The following is a 14,838-nucleotide window of genomic DNA, read 5'->3' on the forward strand; positions in this document are numbered from 1 at the left end:
CGTCGTCGACGGAATATACCTAAATAATAATAAAAATCAAGCCTTGTCGGTGGGCCGATGCGCGTACATGGACGACGTCGACGACGAATACTAATACTCGTTAGGCCACCCAGTTAGCGTCACGATAGGAACTCATAAATGCTGCAACTGCAGTGTATATTATATACATATATTATACATGCACACAGACACTATATAATATTATTCAGAAACGCGTCGTGAATGCGCGTGCGCGTGTAATAATAATAATAATAATAATGATTAGGTATTATTATTATCATAACGCCGCCGCCGCCGCGTGTGCGCGGGGAGAATATTATTATATTATATTATTATAAACGAAAGGAGAGAACTCGCGACGGGCGAGCGCGTCGAGCCGCGAGTCATAGCCGCGCACGGTGTACCTACGACCAGAGCGATCGGACCGACGGCCGTTGAACGCCGGCGGTCGAGGGGAGGGCGATATAGCCGTGTCGCGCTAATAAATTACGTCCGAGATGAATCGGCCGGGTATCGTGTGATGGTTAACGCGGCGGCGGCTGCTGCGGCGATATAGCGATGTACATATTATTATTATTATTATTATTATATACAGACGAGCGCGGTGGCGACGAAGAAAACATAATTTAGTGTTTAAAAGAGGAGAGGGCCACCGCCGCCGACGACGGTGTCGATGTCGGCGTCTGTGTGTGTGTGTGTGTTTCCGTCCGTCCGCCGAGCCGACAAAGGAGGCGTAATTAAAGGGTTGAGGCGGCGGAGTGTTCGTCGGTGCGGACGGGCGTATGGGCGGCGCGGAGCTCGTCGATTGGTCGGCGGCACCGGTGCCGCCGCCCGGCGCGCGCCGTCCCACAGCCGGAGCCGCCGTTCCCCCCGACGACGTCCCGCGCTACAAACGACGACGACGACGACGACGACGACGGAGGTGCCGCCGCCGCAGCACGACGACCGACCGCCGCCGCTGACGGATTAATACTCAGTGGACTCGCCGCCAGTGCGCACCGCCCGCGTTTTACACACACGTTCTCGTCTCGCTCCGCCGCCGCCGACGCCGCCGTTTACAGATTTGTTTTGTAAGAAATATTATCACTAAAGATAATAAAGTTTCACGTCCACGTCAATTCGGTTTCGTGTTTTCCATTCGTTTGATATATTATATAATTATTATTAATATCGTCGTTCGGAGTTGCGCGTCGTCGCTGCGTGTCTAATAACATTTAACCGTACGTACGTCACGACACGATAACGTCAATCCATTCGGCGGGTGTGACTATACAATACCTTTACAGTTTCGCGCTACCCGTAGATCGGACGGACTCGCGGTGCCGATCGCGTTCGGGACATGTGCTGTTGATGACTCCAGTCGCGGATAGCATGAAATCCATAGCGTTGTTGCGCACCACCACCACCAACAACAACAACAACAAGAGTTGTTACTACGGCGGTTACCCGACCGACCTGAGCGGTTACGCCGCGGCCGCCAGGTGCCGATCGCCCCGGAGCCCGGTGGCTGACGACACGGACGACATAAGCGTCGGCAGGCCGTCGCCGCCCGCGTCGGCCGAGTGCTACGCCCGGTTGCACGACGACGGCGGCGGTCATGGGTCCGACACGTCGTCGTCCGGCGGCGGCTCCGATTACTTCGAACCGCTGAAGAAGTTGGGCACGGTGCAGATTGACAAGGTGAGCTACGGCATAAGCGACCGCAAGAGCTACGCGCCCAAGCGTCGGGCGCACAGGCTGCACCAGCAGCACCAGCCGTCCTTGTCGTCGCCACCGCCGCCGCCGCTGCTCGACGGTTGTCCGTCGTCCGGTCGCGTCGACATGATGACGATGACGACGGCCACGCAGCAAGGTGGCCGGACCATCGCCGGCTCTTCGGCAGTCGCCGAGGACGCGCAGCCCGTGGCCGGCGTCAAATCGTTCAGCATCGCCGACATACTCAGCCACGAACCGTCGTCGGCGGGCGGCAAACCGCCGTCGGCCGCGGCGGCCGACGATGCGGCCAAGATCGTGAGACCGTGGGCCGAGGAGTACCAGCCACCTTGCAGCTCGTTCGCGCCGCCGCCGCCCCCTCCGCCGCCTGCTCACAGACAGCCTGTCGTCGGTGCCCTGTTCCCGCACTCGCTGTTCATACAGCACCTACAGCAGCAGCAGCAGCAGCAGCAACACCATCACCATCCGCATCACCACCAGCACCGGCCAAAGTCGGCAGACTACGAGACTTCCACGTGCACCAGCGGCCGGTCCAGCACGGACGGAAGCGAGTGTTGCACCAGTCCGGAAATAGCGAGTTGCACCCAATCGAACCCGTCGTTGTCGTCCGCGGCCGCGGCCAGGAAACAGCAAGCGGCCGGCAAGAACAACGACAACTCGTCACCGCTGGACGCTCTGTTCCAGATGACTAGCAAGACGTTCGATCAACTGCACGGCGACCCGTCCGGAGCCGGTAAGTGCAACGTTCAATATATTTTTCAAATTGTTTCATTTCGTTTTTGGATTTAGAAAACGAGGTGGTTTTCCAATATTTATTAGGCAATAGGGACCACACACGTGTTGACAAATCCAACATTCATTATTTATATATTTACCCGCCAATAAGGGCCGATATCAGACGATATTTTGAATCGTTTAATATCCAACTCGTTAATTCTGTCATAACTGCAGTAGCTATATATAATATACGAATTATTATGCACACGAGACGACACTCCGACTCTGTCGCGTTAATGGGTTTTTATTGTAACGTTTCAAGGATTTTTTTTCCATTCAAAACATTATAATTGGCATGCACCGGTGTATGTCACACATTTCGATTTAGCCTATGGCCTATAGCTAGGATACTTAGGTACCTAAATTATATTATTGTCGACTGTGTTACATATAGTCGGAACTCGGCGGGACGCCTTTATATATATATATATCTGAAGACTGAAAAAATAGAAAGAAAAAATGAAAAAAATAACAACGTATTAGTTTTAGACGGACGTAGATCATATTATTAAATTTAATCTAAAAAAAATTGTCCACCACGCTAGAGTTCTTAATTCGTAAATATTGTGTATTGCTACATTCAATTTGGATGCTTAGGATTAAAAAATAAATAAAAAATATAATATTATGTATATTGTATATTGATCAATAGTAACACGACTCCTGAAAATGTCTGAATTCCCTTATTTTGTATGATTGCTATGCGTGAAAAAGTTATAACTATCAATCCGACAATTAGCTCTCCTCAAAACTAGGACATTTGTCACCCAACCGTTAGACATCACTTGATGGTATTTACTATATAGTGTATGTTTGACACCCTCGAAAGACCACTTGACATCAGACAATAATTATATATTTATTTGAATACTAATTTTACATTAATAGTATAGCTAATTTTTAACATTATATAACGATGAGTAATTGTGTGTTAATGATTGACAATTAATAATTTAGAAACAGTGATGGGTACATGATAATGAATGCATGATAATATTTTCCTATACCTGGGCTAAAGCTTGCGTACAATTTGATACAAAAAATAATCTTATCTGAAAAAAAAATTAAAAAAAAAAAATATTCCCTCCGATTATACAGACTTAGTTAAAATTTGTCAAAACTATAGTATCAATTACTAAAACAATAAATCTAAATTCAATATTATTGAGTAGCAAGATTATACCTGAGAAATGAGTATAGGTACATATACGATGATTTGTCTATTACCCTAATATATATCCTTAAATAAAATTCTAGATTTAGAACTAAATTATATATCTTTATGGCAGCGACATACATGAAAATATTAAACGACGACAAATAATATATTTATCTTGAGTAATTGTTAATTATACACCAATAATAGATAGTCGATTTTAAGGGTTGCATTTAAAATTGTAAATTTACCGTTAGTCATTACCAATGATTTTTTTTACTTAGGTAAATAAAAATTGTAAATTACTATTGACTATTATTGATGTTAAGGTCTTATGCTTTTAAGTTTTTGATGTGTTACTCAGTTGACTAAATGATTTAATTACTTAAATGACCCCGATTGATAAACCTACATTTCTACCATTATTAATAATTTCATAAAATTTCACATTAAGACCCGGTAAACAATATTATTTAAACTTATTAATCCAGCAATAAAGGACAAATATATATATTTAATATTTTAATTTTTTAAATATGCTTCTTTAACGATTAATACTATTAATTAATTGCATCATTATATTTGTTTTCTAATCTATAGTTGTAAATAATAAATACATATACGCATTATATATGACGTTCTACATACATAAAGAGGTCGATGCGTACATTTTCCATTTTTGTCATTAACACACTCACACATAATTAAAATATACCTACTTTAAACATCGATAATTAACATAATTAGAACGAAAATTAATGAGGTCTTTAAAACTAATATATACTATATAACCAATAATAATTTTGTTCGGTTTAGCGTTTCGAAATAATTCACGTGTATATATCTATTTAAACCGCGAACATAATTATGTGTAGGTATCAGAACATAACGGTAACATCATTAAAATATTTAAGAAGCGAATAAAATAATTATAATACGTATAATAACCGAAATATATATTATTTTATATAGATATATACCGTACAATTAATAATGATATTATTTATAATTATAATCCATGGCACGCCGTTGAACACGATCGCGAATCGATTCATCATTCATCATCAGTGCACATATATATATATATATATATATATACATTACTTGATTGTCTAAATTATCTAATTGTGGGTAAATCCTAACAAAGGGGTAGGCAACCGGGTGTTTTCCAGGGTTTAATTTTATGCGTCTTACGAATGTTCAACAACCCCGTGAGAGGGGCACAATTTCGTGTTATTCTTCACGGTAGATTGCAAATGAATGCTTTGCTGCGAATCACACTCGAACACTTGGCCGGCGCTAAATAATGCGTGTATTATAATATTGTATATAATAAGCATTGGTATAATGTGTAGGCATTACAATATAAAAGGGGTGCAAGGAAAACAAAAATCTTCAAACGATCGATCGATCGTCTGCAACAACACTCGAAAATCGAGGGCTCGCGCACGCACAATCATACACACACACGGGCGCGCGCACACACACACACACATACACAGTGTACGGGGACACATAAATATTGTTTAGGTGAGAAATAAAACCGCCCTTCTGACGTCCCGCGGCCGCCCTTCACGGACCACTCCGTAGTAAGGTACCCGTGAACGTGGGTTTTCTTTAAGCGCGCGTGGAACAATGGAATAACCGACCAGTCTTCGACGTCATTAGGAGTTTAATACAAAATATACCTATTATATGCTTATAGTGTTTCATATATGTGTTGCGCTTCGCACCACCGTATGTAATAACAACAATAAATAACGCCTAAACTCTGAGCCCCGTGTATAATTAAAACATTATTTGTATATGACGTATTAATAACGCCGAATGGAAGAAATAATAATAACAACCAGCAATACTATTATACGGGAAATTTAATTATATTATACACGGCGAGGTGGACATAGAGCAGATGTTGTTGTTACCCTCTGACGGCCCGCCGCGCAGCGTTTTCGGTTTCCATGTCCCTAGTCTACTTGTCGTGTCTAATTTATGTGGTCTTGTGATTCAAATTTTATTCTTTAGCACCGTTTTCTATTACATTATGCCTACACGCGGACCACCCTTCACTACACAGTGGTATATAGTACGTATACGTTATGCGGTCTTTTTACCATATCTACGGCCCCTGACGTTGTCTTTAAACGCGTTACGATGACTACATTTTAGATGGTTTATACATAACATGTTGATATGTATTAGGTACCTAACTGACTTAACTAAGATGATACTACATTAATTTAACTATTGTATTATCATTATAATATGATATTACATAATCGCACGAGGCTATTACGATGGCAACAGTACATAATAATATGAGGTAAAGCACAGCGGAACGGTGTTGTATACCTACAAGGCTACAAACGTTTACAGAAAATATTTCTGCGCCAAATCTTTTTTTCCAACTCGTACTTATCAACATTTGGATTCTATAATATTCATACGAATCTAACGTTGATCGTATATTAAGTAAAACAAACTTAGTATAATGTGAAAAATATGTCATGTTTTTTTTCTCAGCACTCTGAAAACATTAAAATATTATATGTTCTATTGTAATAACATCTATAACAAAATAAAACTCGATTTATAATCTCAAAATTTAAAATTTTCAAATTACTTTAATTTTCATACTCCTACATGAAAAAAACATTCCAATCTAACACTAAAAGATATATTTTAATTTTCAGAATGTGCCAAAGTAAATTATTTTTTATTAAAAAAAAGTATACAATTCAAAAAATAATTATATTATTTTTAAAAAGTTTTTTTTTAAAAATAAAAGTATAATATAAATTACCTACCAAATTCAACGTAACATTTTATTTTTGTTATACTTATACAAACAATTGACTGATATAATGAGTGTCTTAGCTTACAAGCAAAAAACATCTTGTAATATGCCATGGCAATTGGAAAAAGTAAAAAGACATCACAGTAATAATTATTATCTATTTATTTTTAACTAGGCATGTTAGATGTAGCGAGAGTTTAAAGTGTTTTAACTCGAATATATTTTTATTCGAATTAAATAGAAAACTTTATTTTTTTTAAAATATTAATGTATAAAAATACATCATATAAAGAGCATGCATTTTTAACATAACATAGCTATTATTATTTATTACAATGTGTAGCACTAAGCCTACGAAACCTTAAAACGCGTGGCATGATATTGCACCGCTAGTTTTTTCAGGTAGTAATAATTATTTATAAATTATAGAAAATCCGAGCCTTGAATAATGAGCATAGTATACGTGGGTACTTTCAACGGTCCTAAACGCGCACAGGATGTTTGTAAGCATAGTATAATACAATACATACCTACCTTGTTTATACAGTAGCGTATAATATCGATTTTCCCTCACTAAGCAGCCGACAGAAAATTATAACCGACACGCGAATAACGTGTCAATCTCGTCGTAAAGCAGAACACAATTTCACCGAGTATTTTTCATAATGTACTAATAGGTACACAGATATTGATTTTTGTGCAAAAAGTTCAACATTGTACCATTTTTCGTCAATCAAATATAAATTAATACAGAATTTTATTTTTATTTTCGAATGTCAATCTATGTTGCAGAATATATAATAGGTACTCGATGATCGATTGGATTCGATGACTTGCAATCTGTCGATAAATATGTTTTGTGATATACAATTTGTATACATTCCGTGAATATTAAATTTTAAATTTTACGAAAATCATACGTTTGGTAATTTAGAAAAATGTATTATATGTCAGGTGGATTTCAATAGTTTAAAATATACTGTTTTAATATTGCATGCGGTATATGCCGTATACAATATACATAATAGTATATATTTATTATTTATTTAATAAAAATATGCGTTGTATATGAAATTGCCCTTACTAAAAAAAAACGATCTAGAAACAATATTTTTGGCTATAAATAAATGTCATAATATATATTTTTATTTTTTATTGATAAATAAATATTCATTAATTCGGATTATTTATTTTTAAACACAACAATTTCGTTTATCGTTAATTTTCAATATTGTCGGCGTTTTAATATACATAATAATATATTAACAGTCGTAAATTTGGATTTAAGTCACATTATGTTACATTATTTTATTGTTTTAAATTTGTTGTCAAGTAAATGTGTTAAAAACATTAAATTAATGAAAAAAAAAAAACACTGTACAATTTTGTGTTCAATCTGATATCTATTTGTATATTTTTAGCGCATACACGTCGTATATTTCCAAGTTTTATTTTTTTTCGTTTAGTGCACATTATGTTCTGTGCTCTCGGGTTGTGGTAATTATTATTATTACTTTGGTTGACTCTGTTAAAACAAACGTTTAATAAACCGTTTTCTCGTATACCGTAACGCGCGTGGCGAAGGGGACGTCATTGGATTTTTAGCTTAATAAATCCTCTCGTGTGCGGATCCCGTCGTCGTCATCTCCCTCTACCAACAAACCGGGGTAATAAAAACAAATCTGTTTCTAGACGGCCCTGATGGTTATATATCCCTCCAAACTTTAACCCCTCGTCACCGGTCCAACAGTGAAATTTATGTCGTTTGGCAGCACCGGCGTTTATTATGTTGAACATTGTTCCATTCCGCGTAATTCCCACTGATGCGATGAGGTAAATAAAAAGAAAACCAATTGAAATCTAAAACGTGTATTCTGCGGCTGTTCTACAAATAATCAAAATCCGAATCCACCACGTTAATTTAGAGAACAGAAAAAAGACTTACAAACCCGAATAAAGGCATTCGTCCTCCATATATTATACAGCACCTATAATTGCGTTTATAACGTTTTCTTTTTACATTTAGAAGAAGCGGTTTTTGAGTTTTTGGTTTTAAATAAAGAGTTTTATTTAGGTTTAATGCAGTGTATCAAACAATAATAAGTAATAATAATAATAATATAAAATATACAAAAATACCAATTAGTAAAAAAAATATTTAATTTTTAGGTATACAAAAAAAGGATCAATTGTACTTTGTTTTAATTATATGATTTTGTACACAGGTTACAATAATAACTAATTTTTTGATATGTGCATAACATTTTGAAACATGTTGCAAATTTTATGGATCAGTGATCATACGTGTAGCTAAATTTTGCATTATTTTTTTATTTCGATTTACTCAATTATGATGTGGAAAAATATTAATGAATAATTTAATGTTTTCAAATGTTTTATTTTTGATCAAATCCTATGTTACATTCTGACTAAAGCAGCGTATTATAATCATATTAATATAATGCTCATGTAAAACTAATATGTCAAAATAATTTAAATACGTTATCTGTTTAAAACCTAAATGCAGTAACCGGAAATGTTTTCGACTCTTACCTTAGCTCCCTGCTTTACGGTAGGACTAACACGATATCGTAATGTGGTATCGTCACATTTTTACTTAGTTTTTATCATGACAAACATTGTATACATATAGTAGTACCAGAGACGGTATGCACTGAGCACAGTATAGGTAGCAAATATTGTCACTAGTTACTGTAAGGTGGGTGTGGCCGTTTGGTATAAATATTACCACTCGGACGATGGTATAATATACAATATCTGTTATCTGTTTAGGTTTTGAATTTTAAGTATGTTACATCACGCACTGTGCGTTCAAAGGTTTGTTTCGTTTGTGATATGACGGGCAAACGACGCGATCGCCGGTGTGGTGCAGTGAAGTCATTGCGAATCGATTGACCTCGGCGTGCGCATTGGTTTCACGCGACGGCGCTGGTAACAAAAAATAAAAAAAATAAAAAAATAAAAATAATATTAATACAATATCGGAGACGATGTTGTAAAATACCCTTTTATTCGTAAAATGATTTCAATAATGTCTTTCTGGTGATATTTCGACTGTCCGCGTGGCAATGACGACTACTTTATATAATTTTCTCGATATCAATCGAAATATAAATGGATATTTTATACAAAACGATTTCGTTTACCGACACAAACGAAATTATGTTTTCTTCTCGTACACGTACGCTGTAGGAAAACCAACTGATTGATATTTGTGCGCGCACGCGCGCGTGTGTGTAAGAGTTGTGGTCAGTGTGAGAGTTCTAAGGATGAGAGGGCGCCCACTATAGATGAACGATGTTATTATTATTATTACGAAGTATTGAGACTGGGATGACCGGTAGCCGCCGCAGAATCATCATCTCGAGTTGTGCGGTGGTTAATAGCACGTGAAATAACGTCGTCGTCGTTGTCGACCAGCAGTGATGGCTGGTACCTTACCTACCTGCACCGTGTGAATTTGATTATCGACCGGTAATAATAATAGTGGAAAAAGACGCGGGCACGAACCAAACGGATGCTGCCTGTCATTATAATAATATTATTACATTAAATTATCGTTATTATTGCTATTATTATTATTACCGAGTTGTTGTTATACGCTATTGCGGTGGCCAAGTCGGCTATAGTGCGGTCGGTCAGCCGCGTTTTTCCCACACGCCAGTTATCCGGTTTTCCCGCGTCTCTTGTGCGCACGTACTATACTGACTATACTGTAGCTATCGTTCTTCGTCTGTTATTATTATTATCATCATAATCATCATAATTCAGTTCAGGGACCGTGTATCGCACACACGGTGCAGAGATTGCTTTCTCGCGGCGGAAGTCTTTCCGTCCTCGTCGACGGGTAGCCGCAGCCACACCCGCAGCCGAAGCCACAGACTCCTGCTCCGTGATCGCGTGTACCCGTTTTGTGGCTTTATTTTTTAATTTATAATATTCGAAGTAAATGGTTTTACCATTACCAGTATTCTGCTCGTATCATGACCAAGTCGGTTACAGCGGTGTTTTTTTTTTTTACATAAATCTTGTTCTCTGATTCGGTTATTACGCTGCAACATTCGCACCACCGAGAAAGTCTAAAAGATGGACTGCATATATTTCCACGTCTCTTTATTTTATTGGATGTTGGCTATACTTTTTCCTCAAACGATATTCTCGCGAGACATATACTTGTAGGATAAGATTAATTCGCTATTTATCTAATCTTCTAATCGTCGCGTACCAAAATAATTTAATTGGCCATACGTCAAGAAATCTAGATGAATTAACAAGGCTAAAAACAAGAGCTAAAAAAAAACTTTCATCGTTTGAAAACGATAATTATAATTATTATTATGTTCACATTCCCGCATAAATCTGCAAGCAAATTATAATTTATAATAATAATTAACGTGTAAATTCAATTAAAATTTTCATCACAATATATGGGTATCTACAATTTATCAATGTTTATGTATACGAGCTATTCTACGTAAAAACTCATTAAATATTATATTTGTTTAAAGCATGTCGAAATATTAGATGGTAAATAGTGGGGGACAGTACAACTATACCTACGATGCGTAATAATGTATAGGTATCTATAAGAGAGTAATTGTTACCTGTGTTAAAAATGAATAGCCTATTAAGTTATAGGAATTAAAAAAAAAAAAAAAAAAATAGTGCAAGGTGGTCGAAGGAAATGTTCGTAGACTCAATTATAGTAATATAATTATTTTATTTCAAATTACTAAACATCTACACATTCTATCCACCGTATAGTAATAATAATAATAATAATATTCAGTATTATTCTTATATATTATGTGTTTTTTTCTTCATACTTACACGCCGATTTATAAATTGTAATCATAATAATTATTACGAAGACAGCCGGTCCTCGCGACTAGACCTATTATACACGTCGTATATAAACCTATTGCTATTATAACTGTCGCCGCGTTAGTCGTATTATACTAGGTAGAAATAGATAACTAGATATTATATTGTATGAAAAACGGTACTATTAAATTTGAACCTCGCCAGATTTTACTTTTATATTTAAAATGTTGTCGGACCTTCATCACCCAAACTAGATCATCCTAATTTATACTTATAAGCTTCTCAGTATAATCTATTTCTTCATTTTCTTATAAGGAGGAGACGTTTTAAGTTCGACCAGTTTTTAGCGATTTATGATTTATGATTTATACAACACAATTTTAAAATTAATACAAGTTACATAATAGCCAATACATTACGAGTGTTAAGAAACGGTTAAACTTAAAATGTTTAAATGATATAAAAATATTATAAAAATTTGCTTGTACATAAATCGACTGTGTCGAGACTGGTCGCAGACTCATATACCTATACTATTACAATAGTTGATAAAACGCAGATATTTAAATCCTCTATCATTTTCCGAGACATGCGCGCAACTGGAATTTTGCCCCGTGCGTAAATGTGAAATTTAAATTTGTTTTAATATTAAAGCACTGCTGCACACGTCAGAACGAGAGAGGGGGGGTCAATGAAAAACTAGTCTGTTTCCTCCTCTTAATATACTCCTCTCGTTTTGTACCTGCAAATCGGCCCGGAGGCTGATGCAGTTGCGACGGCCGCGGTGGTCATTGAGTAATGAGCATAATATAAGACGACAGAGTGCACACATACAATATTATATATATACACTTAATACTTATAGGTATATTATATTGGTGTACTCTTATTATATATATATATATATATATATATATAATATCGTGTATAAGGGGATAGGAACGAAACAAAATCCGTACGATTTGCCGGCGCGTTTGTTGTCGGCGGCGGCCTAAAGGAGTGGCCGGACCGGCACCTTCTAATTGGAAGGCAGAGGTGTGTGGTCTCAAAGGTACCGACAACCTGACAGAGCCCTACCACCACCACCGCGAGCGCCTCCGCAAGCTCACCAATTCTCTATATACGTGTATGCATATATATATATATATATATATATAATATGTTATATACCGCTTCGACGACTTCTTCGCATCGATATATATACACTATTAGGTACATGTATATTATTATTATTACTGTATATACTGCCTATACGTATATTATATACATTTCACTACTTATAATATAATATACAGGTATATATAGGTGTGTGTGTGTCTTATCCGGCCTGTGATCCTCGGGACTTTTAATAACTTTATATATCCTCATATCCGGACGCCCACATTCACAAGCTTCGTGTTGTATTATTATACGGTTTTTTTTTTAATTTGTAATTTTTTTATTACTTCAAGTCTTGTTCTTATTATTAAACGATTTATGCATGTAACGCGCGTGCGCGCTTGATCAGATATCGAAAATTATTTCTGAAGATATTATATGACCATGCGTATCTTTTACAATTTTATTCCTGAAATGATTTGCTCTCGTTATTTATACACAGGTAATCCTTGTTTTATCGTTGTAGAATCTTTAAATTACGTCCTTTAAACTACGTTTACGAGAATTGCGTTTAAAAAAACTTTATTGTAGATACCCATACGCTGCACGCTGCTGTTTGGTAAAAAAATGTAGGTAAGTACAGGTTTTATTTGGCGTCCGTTAAATACCTCGCTCTCATTTTCATTATATACGATTATCATGCGATATATTTTTAAGTTCTTTCGTATAATAATATATATTAGATCATAGTAGGTATATACTGTATAGTATGTATTTTGATAAATAGTGTCCAATCACGTAACGCAAGCTTGCAGGGCGTTGAATAAGTTAAATTTATTAACTTTTTAATTCGTGGTTTATTTTATTGTAGGCAGTAACCCTCGATCATCTAAAAACAGCCAACTTTTATTATTTTATTTTTTATTGTGTCCAAACATTTTTTATAATTATAATAATATTGTTAATTACCTACACCCCCATTGGTAGATAACAAGTATAGGTGCTATATTTATGCATAACGCTATATTTTATAAAATACATTAACCATTAAACTATATTTACTGTGTAAATGTATCTGCAGCGTACGCATAATTTCAAAATATTAACTTACAAGAACTGTATAGTATGTAAATGTACATAATATAATAATTTAATTTATAACCGATTTAAAGAAAAATTATAAAGATAAATAATTTTGAATTTAAGTTCTTGTAAAGTATATATAAGATATATAATATTTTTCATATTCAATGAGTAAAATAAAATTCTCATAAAAAATACAATTTAATAATATTAATGGCAAAATCTAAGTATCTAATCAATGACTGAATTTTCAGTTATTAGTCGTAAGTGTACATATATCTACCGAGAGAAACCATCACAACGGCACCATATTATGCACGTCGCACATGCCGTTTTAATAGATCGATGTGGAATAATTGTGTAAATAATGATATGAGAGATCGTCAAAAGTATATATATATAACATACCTACACTTGGTAATCAATTAATGCGATTATAATACATGTTGTGGCTACACGCGTTGTTTAATAACAAATAAGTGATGGGTACGTCATATCATTATGTACATAGGTGTATGGAAAATAATGATCTAATTCAACCTCCCATTAGTGGGCACTCAAGAGCGCGACGTCATATTATTGTAATACCGACACGCGTCATCTCGGGCGGTATTTTATTTGACAAAAAAAATATTTGCCATACCTTTTGTCGTACGCCATCGCCGGTCGTCGGTTGATCGGTAACAATAATTATAACGGTCGAAGAGATCCCACCACGTGGTATAATAATAATATAGTATAGTGATTATCGTCGTCCGTCGTGTGTATACAGACCTACACGTAATGTCGTAATATATATATATATATAAATAATATATTGCTTTCGACAACACAATCGGGTGGTATGCCGGCCCGTACCTCTTGCACGCACAAACTATATTATATATTATGTAAACGTGATACTTGCTATGTGTGTGTGTACACGTTTGCCGGCGTGTAATTAACTTTGCACCGTATACATGCGCGCGCGCGCTCGCGCGCACACACACACGAATTTCGTATAACAAAATAATATTATCGCATTATCTACGGGAGAACAACACCATAAGGGAAACACACATACACATTGTATGCAAATTTAATTGGGGAGTCCATCATCCTTCTACTCCCTCTACGTAGACGCCGACGTCCGCGTTTTCCTTTGTGGCCTCCTCCCGTCCTATATTTTGTTTTTGGACACATCGGCCTGTGTTATTAACTACTTAGGGCGCGGGATAAACACTGGTTTCGAAGTCGACCACGAAATCTTCATGGTCGGCTAATGATTATGATTACCTATTGTCTACCCAGATCCGATTATGACTATATAATATATATATATGTGTGTGTACAATTGCGTATTATTATTATTATTATTATTAGTAATCGC

General features: G+C 36.4%; 1 protein-coding gene across 1 annotated transcript in view; it reads left to right on the forward strand.

The window, feature by feature from the left end:
• The first annotated feature begins 975 nt into the window (after positions 1-975).
• Positions 976-14,838, forward strand: part of LOC113551836 (homeobox protein B-H1-like) — a 53,182-nt gene continuing 39,319 nt past the window's right edge. The window contains exon 1 of the mRNA XM_026954358.1: positions 976-2,446. Within this exon, the coding sequence (XP_026810159.1) occupies positions 1,351-2,446 (1,096 nt within the window). The 5' untranslated portion in view covers positions 976-1,350. The remainder of the gene's footprint in view (positions 2,447-14,838) is intronic.

Source organism: Rhopalosiphum maidis, chromosome 2 (assembly GCF_003676215.2).
Source record: "Rhopalosiphum maidis isolate BTI-1 chromosome 2, ASM367621v3, whole genome shotgun sequence".
Taxonomy (NCBI): Eukaryota; Metazoa; Arthropoda; class Insecta; order Hemiptera; family Aphididae; genus Rhopalosiphum; species Rhopalosiphum maidis.